This window comes from Vicia villosa, unplaced genomic scaffold (assembly GCF_029867415.1).
Source record: "Vicia villosa cultivar HV-30 ecotype Madison, WI unplaced genomic scaffold, Vvil1.0 ctg.001916F_1_1, whole genome shotgun sequence".
Lineage (NCBI taxonomy): Eukaryota > Viridiplantae > Streptophyta > Magnoliopsida > Fabales > Fabaceae > Vicia > Vicia villosa.
Window position 1 is genome coordinate 381,241 of NW_026705775.1, and position 18,661 is coordinate 399,901.

General features: G+C 35.0%; 2 protein-coding genes across 2 annotated transcripts; one reads left to right on the plus strand and one right to left on the minus strand.

The window, feature by feature from the left end:
- The first annotated feature begins 3,017 nt into the window (after window positions 1-3,017).
- On the plus strand, window positions 3,018-5,154 carry LOC131637114 (uncharacterized). The gene is made up of 3 exons (XM_058907707.1): window positions 3,018-3,185; window positions 3,551-4,572; window positions 4,769-5,154. The coding sequence occupies exons 2-3, from the start codon at window positions 3,577-3,579 to the stop codon at window positions 5,003-5,005; spliced, it is 1,233 nt and encodes a 410-aa protein (XP_058763690.1). The 5' UTR covers window positions 3,018-3,185; window positions 3,551-3,576; the 3' UTR covers window positions 5,006-5,154.
- A 98-nt stretch (window positions 5,155-5,252) lies between these two features.
- On the minus strand, window positions 5,253-13,761 carry LOC131637115 (1-acyl-sn-glycerol-3-phosphate acyltransferase 2-like). Its single transcript, XM_058907708.1, has 11 exons — window positions 13,540-13,761; window positions 13,334-13,456; window positions 10,760-10,799; window positions 10,541-10,614; window positions 10,303-10,362; window positions 9,353-9,430; window positions 8,980-9,138; window positions 7,536-7,661; window positions 6,140-6,232; window positions 5,889-5,975; window positions 5,253-5,741 (listed from the first exon to the last, which is right to left on the minus strand). Exons 1-11 carry the CDS (start codon window positions 13,618-13,620, stop codon window positions 5,502-5,504), a joined length of 1,161 nt encoding a protein of 386 aa, XP_058763691.1. The 5' UTR covers window positions 13,621-13,761; the 3' UTR covers window positions 5,253-5,501.
- Window positions 13,762-18,661: the final 4,900 nt, after the last annotated feature.

Here is an 18,661-nt window from a genome sequence, read left to right on the forward strand (position 1 = left end):
TTCTTGCTGCCTATTTTACCACGTCTTTGTTGTGGTGCATACTTCGACGAATAATCTTTGGGATCAGTGGTTGATCTCAATATGTTAGGATGATCTCGGGTATAGTGCTTTAAACAAGGACTGGGATGATTTTCCCCCCATCGACTTCCAGGATTTACCTCTAAGTAAATGTACATATAGGATTCAAAGGTGTTGGGCCTGGGTTCACTTTAAACAAGATTCTCACAAATATACGGTCACCTTGGATTCTCTTACTTGTGAAGATATTAAGATGAAGAAAGATCAAGAAGCTTTATATGAGTGCCTTGGCTATGAGGAAGGGTTTGGTCTTTCCGAATTAAGGCCCTCTATGAAGAGGAAGTGGTTAATTGACTCTCTTGTCATTATAGAAGTAGTCGATAACCATGAAAGAAATGAAATATTTAGTGCCGGTTGAGATCTAGTTCCCCATCACCCCTCCTTTAGATGTGGTTTGTTTTGCACTTGCATATAATATGGATTTCTAGAGAAAAAATATTTGATCTAGCAAAAGAGCGAGAGGTTAGGGTCAGCTACTACGAATTTTATGGCTCGAGCTCCTGCTCCTGTTCCGATTAGATATATCGTCCTTACCATCAACCAAACTCTCTCGGTCTCCTCTTGTCAAGGTCAGTCTTTTGCTAGGGATGCTGCTAATGGGGTTGAAGAACAAGTATCTCCTCCACTTGCTAATAATAAAAGGGATTCAAGGTAATGAGCACAACATCTTCAAGAAGACAGCTCATATAAACAGGCATGATTGTTTGTAGACGCTTCCACCTAGCTTATAGTATCTTCTAAAAGGTCATCTTCTCTTTTGCTAAAGCTGCCAACCATTCTTCTTTCTTATATTCCTTGTATCTCTCAAGAAGCACTTGTTTCCATATTTGAGAAAGATATTGTGTATCTCCAGAATCTCCCTGAATCAAAGAAGATGGAACTCTTTTCTGATGCAAATTTCCATGCTTATCGGACGGCTTCTCTATTTTAAATGGGTGTTGTTGATCGGGGCGATGTCTTATCCATGGGCAATCCTTCAAATGAGAGGTATCGCTACTAGAAAACCCTTTTTTATCATGGTTGGGAGAAGGGTTTTACTACGGTTGGAGATTCGTGGTAACAAAGGGAGTGATAGTAAGTGCTCTTTTTTCCACCACGGGCAAGTAGTCGTGGTAAATAAATAGGATAGTGCGCCATATTTTACCATGGTTGGAAATTTCAACCGTACTGAAAAATGGAATGGTCATGGATTCGATACCAAACAACGATATTTTGGAATTTTAAAATGGCTCATCATTATATTTCACTGTGGTTGTAGCTTCTAACTGATGTCATATATACATTTATTATAGCTTATATGGAATGCTTGTTTCACTAACTGCTCACTAAATATATAGCATTTCAATTTGATTTAGAAAATAATAATATGAAAAATTAAGTTATATTTTAAGAACAACTTACATTAATCTATATATTTTTTAGCTTTCTAGAACTCATTATCCAATCTCGCTCTTCAACGGGTAAAATTGGGTTCAATACTTCTAATTCTTCAATCAACACTTCCTTATCTACTAGATCATTATGCAAAGCACAATACGTGACATGCAGGTAACACATTAATGGCATGATCTACCCTAGCCTGCCCCTCCCCTAGTATATCATGATGAGTTAACCTTAGTGGATCTACTAAAACATATGGTGTCAAGTAATGATGTGACACTCTAAAATACCATTGGATGTAGCCGAATGCTTTCCTCCATGATTGAGGAGCTGGAACACTTCATGTTTCATCTGGTACCATATGATTATTGAAATATTAAACACCGCATGAACATCTCTGCGAACGATAGTGGGAGGAGCAGACATAGTGGGGTCTCTTAGAATACCCTGTAGAAACCCAAGTTGTCGCATGATTCGCTCAGGCATATGTGGATAAATCAGGTGTGATCCACAAGCCAAACATTTGGAGTAGAAGGATATGTCATTCAAGGGACGCATCTGACAGTGATCTTCGTACGGTGTGTAGCGTATATCATTTACTCTTATGTGGTTAAAAATAGCTCGAAATGGCATGCTCGACTGATTGCCTCTTAGCAGAACGAAGGAGCAAACACGTGGTCAAGCCTCATTGTATTCATCCTCATATGATCAACCAGTGACGCATGGAAAGTGAGAGAGGATCTCATGCTTGAAAATTGGTCAGATAAAATATTAGTAACAATGTAGCGCAAGTGTTATGAAATATTAGTAATAGTATAGGTGCAACTATATTATTGTGAATAATGTGTTGCTTGTTGTCATCTGTCTAGTCTTCAAAAGACAAGCTTCACCTAAGTTCGAGTACAAATAAACCAAACAAGTGGTCATCTAGTTGTACTCATGAATCCAATTGAAGTCAATGAAGTGTCTAAAGTAAATGATATTAACATAATAATCACTTTTGTATATGTGTCTAGTAGCATGATTTGCATACTAATGAAGTATCATGGGGGTTTGCTTACGAGCTTTTTTTTTTTTTTTGTTCAGAGTAAGTTCTTATGAAAATGAAGAAAGGAGAAGATCTGGTGCTATAATCTAACTTAAAATGCGTTCGAAGATATACTTCTATAAATTTTTACGGAAGTATACATTCTGACCAACTCTTACCCACTATTTCATTAGTACGGAGAAACATTTTCGTACTAATTCATGACAAAACAAGAATAACTCACTTACAAAGTACAATGTTGTAGACTTTTGGGTGCACTTAAAAGTTTATTTCCGTATTTAAGAAACACTTAAGATTTATGATTTTTCACGGAGGTGTTGAATGTGAAACCAACTTGAAGGAAGTTTGCTTGAAGGAGCCCCACCACGTTGGATAGACAATAATATACGACATTTGTCGATTGGATTCTAACGATCTACGTCTAAAGTTGCCGTCTCCACTTTTTATTAAAGTCATTCACTCCACCGTATGTACATTCGGTCAAAAGCAATGAAACATTCAAACACTTGCATGCTTTAATTAATTTCATTCTATCTATTTCGTAAACGCGTTGCCTTGTAAACATCTGAAAAATAACAATATTCAATCTTATGATTTATGTATATATTCAAGCTTAACACCATTGCTTAGTAATCAATTGCTACTATAGTTGTTACTACATTTCTTCCTGGTGTTTGAGGTGCGTTCCTTTACACTTGATTAATAACATCATCATAATTAGCATAAACATCTATCTTTTCTCACTTCTGTCCATCAAAGCTAACATGATTTTCTTTTTTTTCTTCACCAATTTTGTAGTATTTTCTTAACCATATAAGATATCATAATTTAATGTGAATTGATCTATGAATCACCTACACTCCAAACATCACTCTGACACTGAGGCGACATCAATAATAATTTGAAAAATAAATAAATTAAATGTGATCATAAGTGCCAGTGCAAGTGGCTGACACTGGGCCGCACACACGGACGTCTTTTTTTTAGAGGTTGTAGTATTTATTATGAAGGACTAAAATCTATATTTGTTTACTTCCTTTTTAGGTAATTGTTGCTATAAACATATCAACATGAAGATTGTCTCTCAAGAATGGAAGCTTTCATTGACAATATTAGTACTAGTGTTGTTGTCATGCACACAATTCTCATCAGCTGTTTCTAGGAAGACTAGTAACAACATCAAAACAAATGTTTTTATGTCTCCCAAGATTGAACTAAGTCCAGGATCTGTCTCAAACAAATTATATTTTGATCTTGATTTTCCGAGAGGCCATATTTCTCTCAAGAGTTTCAATGCTGAACTAGTTGATGATGCGGGAAATTCTGTACCTCTCTCTCAAACCTATCTACACCATTGGATTTTTCTAAGATATCACCAACCAAAAGTGGCACTTGCTAACCAATCAGATATCACATTTGTGAGAAATAGTGGATTTTGCCAAGAGAATGTTTTTGGACAATACTTTGGTCTTGGATCTGAAACAAGAGGCACAAACACATATATTCCAGATCCTTATGGGATAGAAGTTGGTAATCCTGCTGAAATTCCAAAAGGGTATGTGGAGAAATGGATGTTCAATATTCATGCTATTGATACAAGGGGTGTGGAAGATAAGTTGGGGTGCATTGAGTGTAAGTGTGAGTTATATAATGTTACAAAAGATGAAGATGGTGTAGCTTTGAGTCCAAGTTATAAAGGAGGTTTGCAATGTTGTCCTGATAATAGCACTTGCAAGATGGTGAAAGGGTTTTTAGGTCCAAAGAGAAGTCTTTATTTGAAATACACAGTTATGTGGATGAATTGGGATAGCTTTGTTGTGCCTGCCAAGATTTATATAATTGATGCAACTGATACTTTGAAGATATTGGATAAGTCTAAAGGAAAGAGTGTAGAGCATGATTGCAAGATAGAATATGAAGTGGAGCCTTGCAGCAAAAGTAATCTCAATGGTAGTGATTGTGTTGATGTGAAGAAATCAAGCTTCCCAATGCAAAATGGTGGTTATTTTGTCTATGGAGTTGGTCATATGCATACTGGTTCAATTGGAACAACTCTATATGGAAAGGTAACATTAAATAGTTTCGATCTTTTTAACGTTTGAATATTTCTTTCTGTTTTAAGAGTTTCATATCAATTAATATATTGTTTGAACATATGTTTATAAGTGGAACAGTAGTCACTTTACAAACCGATTAAGTAAAGTTATATTAAACTATCATATTTCTTTGAAGTCTTATGATTTTGATCATAAAAATTTTCAGGATGGGAAGGTTATATGTAGTTCAATCCCAATATATGGAAATAGCAGTGAAGCAGGAAATGAGAAAGGGTATGTTGTAGGAATGTCCACTTGTTACCCTCAGATAGGCTCTATCAAGATACTAGATGGTGAAACTTTGACTCTTGAGGCTAAATACAACAACAGCTTAAGACACTCTGGTGTAATGGGGCTTTTCTACTTCTTGGTGGCAGAAAAGCTACCACACCATCATGTTTAACGTTCCTAGCATTTTAAATATGGTAAATTTTGTGGTTTAGGGTATCTGATTGTACGTGCATGTTATGTTGAAAAAATAATCAAAATGTGGTGTTGTAATGGTAATTAGTATATCTTATACTTTTATTTGAAGTGTGATATCTTAAACTCAAATCTAGAAAGCAAAATTAATCTTTGATTGAATGAAGAAAAATCTCATTTTAGCAGAGAATGTCATGCACATAAAACACGTTAAGAGGAATCAAAGATAACCACAAAAATCAACATTCAAATGTATTAAGTACCCACAAGAACAATGCAAGATTTTTGTAGGCCATCCTATCCTATAGTGTCTATACAAATTAACCCTAATTTGAAAATAATGAATGGATCTGTGTGCATAATAATACAAGGAATATTGGATACATAGGTGCTGGAATTTCATAACCAAAATAATCCACACGTCATTGCAAAATAAGTTCCCTATGTATAGAATATTTGGGTATAGTGTGTGTGATCTACTCTTGTTTGTCATCACTACCCTGTAATTCTTCTCTACTTTTGGGCTTCGAAGGCGAAACTTTGGCAGGATTTGAGCGCTCGGATTGTGTGAACATGATCATGATTTGCATGAGTGCAGTCACAATTGCCAAACTAAATACTGTAAATGCAATACCCTTCCAAGAGGATAGTAGTGAAGACCATTGAAGCCACTTAACAGTCCCCGCGACAACCACAACAACCCATGTTATATAAACCTGCTTGTTCCAAAGGTGAAATTGATTATTGACTATGCAAATAAAATAACCATGATGCTGCTTGCAAATAGTGTACTGCAATAGAGAATAGCTGGCTAATCGATAAGGATAATATGATGTTAGACGTGTTGAGAGGAGGTATCTTACCAGAAGAGATTTTAGTGGTCGGCCGAGATCCCGCGGCTCATGATCACTGAATTTGTCATCAGCTATATGTTTGTCTAACAAATCGTCCTGGTGTGCCCAGGGAATCAAAATCGTGTTCAAAGAAGTGTGTAAAATAAGATCTTAATAAAAACTAGGACATACAAACAATAATAACAGACGCGTGTACCCTGCTTAAAAAAGCAAAACAAGAACAATATGACAGTTAATGGAAAGGTTCAATTGACACATACCTTAGCCACAAATATGTCTCGACACCATTGAGCAACATCATCATCTGCTTCTGGCAAATCCTTCATCAAATGCCGCTTAACATGCACATGCACCTAGGATTCAGATGAGGACAATCCTAATCAAATGTGTCGTAGTATAACGAAAAATAGCTAAATAATACTATGTAAGAAAGGCAAGGGATCCTCTTGTAGAGATTCCAAGTAATTATTTAGAAAAAACTATGATTCCTAAAAGGCCCCATCATTCTCCAAAATAAAAAATGCACCAAATTGCCAAGTTACATCTCTTCTTTTCCACAAACAACAACAGTGCCTCTGAAGTCCCCTAGGCAATACAGTAGTTTTTCATAAAACAAGAAGCCTATTTGAAATCTCCATGCAGGGGAAGAGCGGCATAGAGACGGGGAGCATGACATCCCAAAATTCTTTTTAGAAGGTAGGTAAACATATTATATTAGTTAAAATATGTATTAATAAAATGTGTTTCGTTTGGTTACCATAATAGTAAAGTAGTGCAGTGGAAATACTTTAGTTTTGGGAGTTCGAAGTCATGGGTTGGAATCTTTGAAAACCAGTTTTTATGTTTAATTTAAAAATTTAAAAAAAAAAAAAATCAGAGACATGAACCCACGACAATCAACATAAAGAGCAAATTTTATTCCGAAAACTCCACTTGACCATAATACGATGCATGTTTATCTATGAAACTTTTAATATATAATCCTAGAGCATTAATTATAGCCCCCCTTGAAAAGCATTCAAGCTCCACCACTGTCTCTAAGATTAAAAAAAAAATGATGTCAAGCCAGATGATCCCGTGTTCCACAAAAAGTGACAACAACCAAGCCTCACTCTGTCAAGTAGCACTGGTTAAACGACTAGCTCTTACGAAAAGTTTTCTTATTGATAGCTTTCATCATAAGTTGAAAGTATCTTATACAGCCTCAACATTTTTACAAGCTCTATCATCTAATTAATTCCTGCATAAACACTTATAAAATTATTAAAAGGGATTTTTCCCGAGTTCGGAATCAAATGCTTTTGTAGGTTGAGAAGTTCCCATGAGGTTAAAAGCTAATTCATATCAGGCCTTTGACCTCAGTCCACAATGAGATACACTCAGTAGTACACGAGAGATTCATAAATCAAGACTAAAACTGAGCAACGAATTTACACTTTTTGTTAGGGTGCTAATTCCTATTTGTCAGCAAGTCAAAATTACTTTCCTCTGTTAAATTCTCCATGCATCAACAGTTTCAGCAAAGGAAAGTAAATCAACTTAAAACTTAAATTGATTAACAGAGAAAAGGATATAAAAAATTATTTTGTATATTATGTGGTCAAGAAAAAATGAAAGGAAACTATAGATGAAGTTTTTGAATAAAAAATAACTCACCACTGAAGGTTGCCCTTGGAAGAGTCTTAGCATTGTAGGAGAAGGTGAACTCTTTGGAATTGCCACTGTTACGTCATAAACGGCGGGAACAAATGAGCGCATATGACTTACTGCTGAAACAAACCCCTGAAAGTAACATAATTGAATATAGTTATTAGAGCAGATAATAGAAAAGAACAAGGAAACATAACATAATGGCTAGCAGTGCATTTGGGTTTTGTAAGTTAGATACAATGTGTTGCTCATGTAAACTTAGAAGAACAAAAAATCTAGAGCGAGGAAGAAAAACATATAGGTAAAGTCAACAAATATTTTTAAAACTATAGGGGAAAAACTGGAAACTTGTTAGAACCCAAGAGTTGAAATGAAAAGAATGAACAAAAAGGTTGAGAAATGATAAAAGAGAAAAGGAGACAAATCTCTCCTCCAAGGGTTTCCCCTTCACAATAGAATCAATAATCTATTCACAATATTCAACTCCATAATTTCCTCTGTAATCCTAACAATACACCCCTCCCCTCCTCAAAACAACCTAGTCTTCAAGGTTGAAGTCTACTAAATTTTTCTTGTTCAGTGGTTGAAAAAAATTAAAACCAAAATAAAAATAATTTCTTCTCCAGGATCCTACTGTTGGAAGCTTGATGAACCTGCTGCAACTGTAACCAAAGGAACACCGTCTGCTGGAGCTTCAACTCCTTGATGTTCTCTTTGAACTGGTGGATAAAACTGTGACCCAAAAACTGTATTATATGCTCTGTTCTTGTTTCTCCACGTCAGCTTTCACCTTTATGTCTTGTTGCATCTTTTAATCCATCCCTTGATCCTTTGCCATTTTGGCTTCTTCAATTCCTCCCACATCAGATCCTTGATCTCCACCCTCTTTTGCAACTGATTTCTTATTCATAGATCCTTCTTCATCCACTGTAGCCTTGATATTGCCATTCAGTTCCAGCAAGAGATGTCTCTAATTTCATTGATAACATTTTTCAATTGTCATTTTGTAAACAGAATTTTTCTCTCAAGCCCAGGGCTATAAGCTTGACGCATGGATTCAAGTGGCCAAACAACGGCCTACGATAAGCTCTAATACCATCTTAGATGTTGAGCTATGATTCCTCAGTTTTTTGGGCTAGTTCGATCCCATAAAACCGGATTTTAATGTGAGGATTCCCAACTCCCAAGCTTTATTCAATGTGGGACTTGGGTTATTTTTTTCTCTAATAGCCATAAACTCTATAGCGACCCATGACAGGTTGAGGTAGAATCGTAATTATAGGGAGTAGAACAGTATTAAATTTCATATAAAAAGAAAAGCCAGCAAGAATGTGCTAATATAAATTAGTTAAACCAGATAGATTGCTCAACCAGAATCATGTGGAATAGCTTCAAACTGTGGAAGAAAAGCAAGGAAAGGAAAAAGATAAAGAAGTCCTATAAATCTCACCTTAGTTCTTGGAATTAAAACATTTCTGGGAACTGGCAATCCAGTTGAGGCTGCATATTCCTGAGCGGCTGATAGTTTGGCCTGTGTAAAGCGAGTTCCTTCTACAAAGAGAGCCAACCAAAAGGGAAGAGGGAAGTCCCTTAGTTCCTGTAGGCCTGACTGTACATACAATATTACAACTGAAATGAGATTCACAACTATTAGAGCGAGCAGAGTATGTAGAGCGAGCAGAGGACAGAGAGAGAAGTTGTATTAACTTTTGCCACTCGTTGCAGGAGTGAGAAGACATTAATATTATTATAACATATGCAAAAATAAATCTCTTCTGAGAGCATCCAACAAGCATATGAATTATATTCATATAGTCCCATACCTTTAATGTGCTTTCATCCTTGGCCCAATTTCTTTCCAAGAAAAGATATTCAGAAAACCACATTGACCACCCAATGACCTGCATATTGGAACATAGGAGATAGATCACCATTGACATTAAATAATAGAGATATAATAATAATAACATCCTGAAAATCAAGTTATTAATGTTTTAATCATGATAGGGATACAAGCATAAATTATTTACGGCTAAATGATAGAAAAATATATAATGTGTTTCTTCCAAGTAGGTAAGTTTCGCTGAGCAGGAGTACACTGGGTTGAAAATTATATAAGAGAATCTTATAATTGGAGTTTAGGGGACATGAAAATAAGTTGAATATATAAAAGAGAGTTGACGGTGTTACACTTTTCCTTAAGAAACATGTAAAAATAAGTATAATATACAGTAACTTTCATATTAATTACAAAAATAAGAGCACATACTATACATGACTACATCTAAATTAAACTACATCAAAACTTCAAAAACTGGTCCAGTCCAGCCAAGTGATTGACCATTTGCAAGAAACACATCACTATCAATAAACCGCTACCAATAAGCCCACTAGCAGAAATTGGTTGGTACAAAACATTTGGTGAAAAATATTAAGAGATAGAACTTAGAAGTCCCACATCGGAACTTTGTTTAGCCTGAAATATAAAAAACCTATAAAAGTGGGTGGGGCCTGGGATTTATCAACTTATTAAAGTGAAAAATAGATCTCTATGGAAGTTCAAATTTATTATGGAGTATACCATGTAAATTCAGTATGTCATTTAATATGAATTCTTCGTGAATTTCAACGTACCAATTTGCAAAAGTACTGCGAACCAATTCGCGGTTCTTTATATGGACCAGTGAATCATGTGACTATGATTAAACCATTCTGGTTGAAAAACAAACAGCTGTTTTATCTTTTCGTTTCAAATCACAAATATGAAACATACCGGCAGAAACTTTGATGATTTCTTCATCACAGCAAGGGTGCTACCAAGACAACCTGAACGCTGTTGAATAATAGTGTCAGATAATCAATGAGTAGTTGAACCACAAAACAGATGAATCACAGACATAGTTCCTTCTATAGTAGTCTGATACCAGATTATATCAAAGGAAATAGCTAAAAGTGTATTTCTTTGCTTGTTTTCAAGGTGTGAAAAAGGTCATACAACATAAGATAATCACCTGAGCAATAATCCATCCAACAAGCCAATCGATGTCACTTTTGTGATTGGATATGACAAGAGCGTGCTCTTTACCTGGAAAATTCTAGACAGAATCAGATGGCTTAGATGAAAAAAAATGGTCCTAGGAATTGCCCTTTGACCCTTTCCAAAACACAAGTACATATGCAGACAACACAAGGAAAAAATTAACACAAAAGACACAGCACAAGAGACTTACCCATTAATTGAAAGGTTTCAGGATCTGTAAATATTTGAATCTGAAGCCAAAATATTCCAAATGAAATCTTTGATTAATCCAAATGGAACAACAAATATTATTGAATCAAATAAAATTCAAATATAACCGTACTTTCAAATGACCAATTTTCCTTAAATAAAATCAAACTTTCAGGAATGCAACATGCTTCAAAGTAGTTAAAATTAAAAAGGCAGGGCTATCATTAAACAAAAGAAGAGAAGAGATATTAAACGCATGGAATTTTCCTTCAATTTCTAGTGTCATGGATAATAACCAAACCACCTAAACAATTCCATCTGTTTATAGGAGGTCTTTAAGGAAATAGTCCAAAGTCCTGATCTTTCCAAATTCCTTTGAGTCCCAACAGTTAGAAAATAACATTCTTGTTATCAATCAAGACTACTTTAAAGCAAGGAAATCAATTATCAAACAAAAAAAAAACAAGGAAATCTAGGCAATTATAGCTTCCATTTCACAAGGTTATATTCGACCTTGGAATTAAAAACTCCTTTTTTGTTCAAATAAAAATGAAGCTCTACTTAAAAGCAGAGCTATCATTCCCAGATAGCAGAGCAGAGCACCCGACCCCAAAAATGGGAATAGCGGGATAGCGGATAGTAAGATAACCGCTATTTGACTATTTTTTCAATAAATTATATGAATAATAACTATAAACGAATAATAACTAGAAAATATATACATATATTTCATAAAACAGACATAGTAAAAATAATTTAAAAACATGTTTAAAAAAATAGAGTAGTTTTATTAAAGGATAAAAAAACAAAACCAGATAGCAGAGTATAAAAATAAAAATAAAAATAAAAATAAAGGTGGTGCTGGGTTAAAAAATAAAGAAAAAGGCAGAAGGGAATTAAAAAAAATAAAGGATGTTAAAAATAAAGTGGTGGTGCTCAGTAAAAAAACAAGTATAAAATAAGAGAACAGCGAAAGAGAGAAAGGAAGAAGAACGCGAATGAGTGAGAAGAACTCAGCCCAGCTGCACATGAAAACGAGAAAGAGAAGAGTTGTTGAGCACAAAATGAGAGAAGAAGAACTGTAGAGCGCACACGAAAACGAGAGAGAAAGAAAGTCTACATTTAGGGTTTAAAGAGGGAAAATATGAAAACTATCCACTAAAATGGTTGCTTTTTAAAGGGAGTTTTAGGTTTTTTGCTGCTATTAAAAGAAAGAGGGCCCGGGCCAGGAAGCCGCCCCGTTCCCACGAGTACGACCGGCGAATGACCCAAAAGCGGCCACGACTCAAAACTGCTCCTCGATGAGCAATTTCATAGCAGCCTGCCTCTGCGCCGGTCCGCTCTCCACTGGTTAGCGCGCTATCCGCCACAATTGATAACTGTGCTTAAAAGAGAAAAGAATCAATTTCTGCCCTAAATGGATTGGTAGATCATGGTTTGGTGAGTAATTAAATCCATTCTCTCCCTAAATCTCATCCTCTTTATAACATTTTATGGCAAGAGCCAAAAGATGGTAGAAGAAGAAGAATCGCTGCAACAAAGAAAACGAATTCCTGTAGTGTACGTCAGTCTGCAGCCACATGGATCACAGGTAGAAAATCACTATAGGCTAGTTCCCCCATTTTAAACAAAATCTCTTAAGTTAGTGAACAAGTAAAACAACATAGCGTCAGTAAGCAATACTTCTGATAATTAAATTATCTAAACATTCTAATGCAACAATTTTAAGTCCACGAACAATGCAGGAGTAAATGACTAGAGCCAAAATGTTAATCATTTTTATTTTTGACATTTTCACTGCTAGAATCATAAATAATAGGGGACTTCGTCCCTCTTCTTGGTAGTTTCCTAAAATTGAAAATAAAAAAATAGCTAAGAACATGTTAGTTTGACTGACTTTTGAGCACTGGAAACAATAGCACCTCGTTAATTTCATTTCCCAAACTTCTACTAGTGTCATCAATGAAAGATGGCAGATGGCATAATAGCCAACCAGCCAAAAATCCGGCATGTAACCATGGCACTGCATCCTATGACGGAAACATGTCGAACATTATGTGTTGCAGCCCAAGGCAAAAATTTGACAATTATACACCAAAAGTCTCACACACAATACACTAGAGCTAGATTCACACCAGTGTTGTCCATGGCGGAGAGCCAAAATCCCGCCATACCGACACTTTGTTGTGCCGTTATAGTTATAGCGGATTATGGCAAAAAAACCTGCAATATCGGCCGATATTTATCATTATGGCAAGTCGAAAAACCGCCGTGTATTGTTATATCCGCCATAGCGCCGCAATTGTGGATATTTGATAACACCAATACACACGAACGTTACCCTCATCATACAAAGAAAGTAGAACTTACAATAAGACCCAAAGATCACAAACTCTTCATTACACATTGATAGCAAGGGAGTGCAATTAAGGAACAAAATAAAAATACAATGCCGGTGGACTATGTATAACCTATGAAGCACGGACAACGGAAACACAACACCGACACTGACACATCAACACTGACACGTCGACACCATTGGAAAAATACATAAATAAAATATAATCCAGCAAACCTTGAGTCCAGCCCACCAATCAACAATCCAAACAAGCTCGAGCCAAAGAAGTTCTGCCACAAACCTATTGATCCGTCGGTAGAAATTCTTGGAAACTGGGCGCACAATCACGAAGCATGTTGCCTGAAACACACAAAATTTCAACATCAGATGAATCGAAATCGGAATCTCGAAAATAAAAGGGGAAAAAAGGAAAAAGGAAAAACCTGAATGAGGTTAACGATGAGACCGGAAGCGAAGAAGAGAAGACCCAATGGGACGATCACAGCTGCAGGTGAAATTGGCATAATAATAGTAATGATACTGAATACTTTACTTTCTCAAATTTCAGTTTCAATTTCAATGGGTTATGGTTGCTTTGTTGTCGATGGTGATGGTGGTGACGATCATGTTGTGTTCCTTAGTTACTATATGTTACAATTATATTTTGTTTTATACATTTTTTATTATAATAGTTAGTCTTATATGTTTTTCTACTTTCTATCAATCTTTTGTTAACCTTGTGTACTAATATAGAAAAAAATAGATCTTATAATTAAAGAAAAAAATAGTATTAATATATTCTATTTGGGATTTCAGTATTGATACACATAATTGATCTCAGGCTTGGATAAAAGAGGAAGGTTGTGTTAGATAGTCGACCTTTAAAGTAAAATTTTGTCAAATATATATGGCATGGATCAAATATGTAATAATGTGAATGTTAGGTTGTTGTTCGTAAGCATCGTGTTTTATGGCTCGAATACTATGTTAAAAGAGTAAGGGACGCTCCATCGTCGTCTAGATGTACTGAAAAATAAGTAAGGGTTTTCACATTTTTGTGAATGGGTGTGGATAAAGAAGTTACTCCCTCCGGTCTCAATTATAAGCAAACATTTAATTTTTAGATTCATTCAACAATCAATGTATTTAGTCTAATAATAGACTAAATACATTGATTGTTGAATGAATCTAAAAATTAAATTTTTGCTTATAAATGAGACCAGAGGGAGTAGTCCATAAGAATAGGAATCGGTTTGGAACATTGAATATAAGCATGGTTATTGGAAAATCTACCGAAGTAGTGGACATTATGTTAGGAGAAAGATCAATTTAATGTGCCTACAAGAAACTAAGTGGACTAGTGAAAAAACAAAAGAATTAAACAACTTGAGACTTAATATTTTGTACACCATCAATGTTAGATCGAGAAATGGGGTGGGAATTATTGTAGACAAATAGTGAAGGAAGGATATTGTGGATGTGAAAAGGTAGGAGATTAGATCACATCCTTGGAATTTGTAGTGGAAGAAAACACGTTTAACGTTATTAATGCTTACGTACATCCGATTGGATTAGCATAATACCGTAAAGTAAAATTTTGGGAGGATTTAAAAGGCCTGTTTTAGAATATAGTCGAAGGAGAGAAGATTTTTCTATGAGGAAATCTAAATTGTCACATAGGAAGCGTAGCAAGAGTTTTTTGGGGCATGGGGTATGGTCTTAGGGAGGAAAATGTATAGGGTAAATCCATCCTACATTTTTTTGTCAGCTTTTGATCTTACAATAGTTAATATATGCTTTAGGAAAAGAGATGAACATATTATCACATATAAGAACCAGATAAGATATTCTTAAAAAAAAAATTTATTAGGAAGTAAGATATGAAGATTTACTTGGACTATAAAGTTATACCTAAAGAGAACTTAACTACCTAACATATATTATTGGTTATGGATGTAAGAGCCAATAGAAGGGCGAAGATGAGAAGTCATATGTATGAATCTATGTGTTTGTAGCAAATGTAACTATGATGTATTTATCATATGAGTAATCAAAATGGTTTTGATGATGTCTCTGATGTCCAGTGGAATCATATTGATTGATCCTTTGTTTGATTGTGTTGATCCTTGGAGATATCTCTCTAGTTGTCTTTAATGATGGTGGACATCGTGAAGTTATCTCAAGCCTCGTTAAGGAGAAGATTCAAAAATCCAATGAAGTGCTAAAGTCATAGATTTAAAAATTATTTTTAATTAAGTGAAATAGTTGACTAGGATAATTTATTTTGTAATACTTTTTTGCAGAATTAATAATGACTTGATAACAATGATTAGGATTATTTATTTATGTAACAAATTAGACTTTAAGCCCAATTATCCGGGGCAGATCCAGCACATATGAATACGTAAGGTTGTGATTGAATGAGATTTATAAACACTTATGTTATTTTTGTCTAAAACGATGTGGGACTTCAACTGTGCTATAATCCTTTATTTTCCATCGTGTCAAACTCCAAAAAAATGTTTACTGCCATTGTTGGAGCTTCTAATGATAAACTTAGTTACTCACCATAATTGTTTGTTAAATTCTAAATAGCAAAGATAGCAAACTCAGTTACTCTTGTGTAGTTATTTAATATGAACTATGTTCAACTACTATTATAAAAAATTTCATTTTCAAAATTGTCTTGAACATTAATACTGAAGAGTGATCAAGTATACAAGTCAATATATCAACTTTATGCATTGTTCTATAACTAGACAAAAAAAATCAAACCATCACAAAATCAAATACAAAAAGCTAAAGAAAAACCAAAGCAAAAATAAAAAACGAGCATGTTAACTGTTCAAATGCATTATTGGACTTGAGAAGTTTAAGCTAGTTGCTACTTTGTTTCCTGCTTTATGGGAACGATGCTAATGAGTGGTCAGACTGCAAACAACGTAAGAGAAACATACAATTGTTGGATTTAGAAAGCAAAAACAACAACAAGTTCAGCAGTAATGAAACCACAAATTAAATTAAGGAAAGTAACCGAGTTGAGCCGTGATTTAGATTCACTGTCCTTGAGAGTTTTATTCAGGTATTATCCTAAACACTCATCGGGATTAAACAGCACCTTCTGGTTGCAGTAAACAGGAAATCAAGAACTAGCGAGAATCTCAAATATATATTGCCTAGGAAAAAAAGAAGGGAGGAGATGAAGATTTTTTTTGGTATATTGTTTAATGAGAAATAAGCCAACTATTTATAGGACAAAATTAGTGAATAACAAGGTAGAGGAAGAAAATAAATGATGGACGGCAGCACAACAAACCATACTGATTTAGTCAAAGTGGACTGTGTAAGGTTTAATAACTTGAGTGGCAGCAAAATAAACCATGTTGATTTAACATTAAACTTCCATTGGTGGAAGTTGTTTTTAAAATAGCTCCAATAGTGTTTTGGTCTCATTTTACACTGAACATCCACTAGTGGAAGTTGTTCTTAAAATAGTTGCAGTAGTGTTTTGGCCTGATTTTGCACTAACTTCTACTGGTGTAGGATAAACTTTAAAATGCACTAATATTCCAATAATCCCCCATATATTTCAAAGGTCCAAAAAAAAGGTTTAAGAAGGGAGGAAATTTCCTGGGCAATTTCCGAGAATGTAATTTTTTGAGTCCGGTGTATTTTGGGCTATAAACCAAAGTCTAGACTAATAAGACTTAACACAAAAGTGAATTGGTGGAGCAAGCTCTATAAACCAATACACTTGGGTGTGTGCTAGAGGCCTTACCAATCATTACACCCCCATAATTTCCACAGACAAAGCAAGTTCCTTTATTTTTGAAGGTAAGGTGAATTTAGGGATATTTTGATCAGGTTTCTTATTTGCATACCTCTTATTGTCAAATTTTTGCTGAATCAGATTAGCACGAGTGGCCAACGCCTTTGCTCTTGCTCCAGCAATCTCCTTCCGACTTGTGTCCTCAATAATGATGTGAGTGATTAGGTCACCAAGTTAGAGTTGTTGGCTTTTATGTTTCAGATGTTGTTTATAGTTGCTCCATGAATGAGGTATTTTTCAATCAGAAGTCCAACAACATATTCATGTGGCAAAATTATGTTTTCGCTTTTCAAGTCTTCAATGAGTTTGTGATACTCATTGATTAGAGTTCTGATTTGCTTATCTTTAGTCATTTCCCACGTGTAGTGATTTCCTATGACAAATTTCTGTCTCCCAATAGATTCAGTCGTATACTTTGAAATCATGTAATCCCAAATTTCCTTTGCTAACTTGTAGGAACAGTACACATCAAAGAGCTCGTTAGATAAAGTGCTAAGAACAACATGACAACATACCTTGTTCGAATATGTCCAATTCTCAATCTGTTTTGGATTAGTAGAGGAATCCAGTCGTGGATCAGTGAGTGCGGAAGTAACTCCGTGCATGTCTAAAGTGGAGGAAATCCTTTATTGCCGTCTGCAAAATGTTGGCCTTCAAAGACTTCAATTTTTGAGACGTCAGAAAAGGGCTTTGCGTAATAAGGGGCTAAAGCAGCACCGAGGACAAAGGCAGGAATAGAACCAGCACTGTCGAATGTGTTGTTAGCTTTCTTAGTGTTGTTATGTTTAGGGCTCTCCATTGGAAATGATAAAACTCTCAAGATTGTTGGATTTAGAAAGCAAAAACAACAAGTTCAACAGTAGCGAAACCACAAAGTAAATTAAGGAAAATAACCGAGTTGAGTCATGAATTAGATTCACTATCCCTTAGAGTTTTATTCAGGTATTATCCTAAACACTCCCCATGATTAAACAACACCTTCTGGTTGTAGTAACCAGTAACTCAAGAACTAGCAAGAATCTCAAATATATATTGCCCATGAACAAAGAAAGGAGGAGAATAAGATAATTTTTTGGTATATTGTTTCATGAGAAATAAGTCAACTATTTATAAGACAAAATTAGTGAATAACAACGTAGAGGAAGGAAATAAATGATGGACGACAAAGTTTAATAACTTGGGCGGCAGCACAACAAACCATATTGATTTAGTCAAAGTGGACGGTGCAAGGTTTAATAACTTGGGCAGCAGCAAAACAAACCATACTGATTTAACAATGAACTCCCACTAGTGGAAGTTGTTCTTAAAATAACTGCAGTAGTGTTTTGCACTGAACTTTTACTGGTGGAAGTTGTTTTGTTTTGCACTGAACTTTTACTGGTGGAAGTTGTTTTGTTTTGCACTGAACTTTTACTGGTGGAAGTTGTTTTTAAAATAGTTGCAGTAGTGTTTTGGTCTGATTTTGCAGTAACTTCCACTGGTAAAAAGGATGGACTTAGAAATATACTAATTTTCCTACAACAATAACTACAACCCTCAGAATATAAACTGGGATTACAACAGAACAAGTGTTTACTGTGCAACCTAGGATGCTAAGACAACAGTAAAAATAGTGGATCAGTGATCTAATGGTGGACTGGATTTGGATGTAAATGTGTTCAATCAAATTGATATCAATAAGCAATGCTACTAGCAGTTAACTAAGTCTTTGTTAATTGCTAATGTGAATACATCAC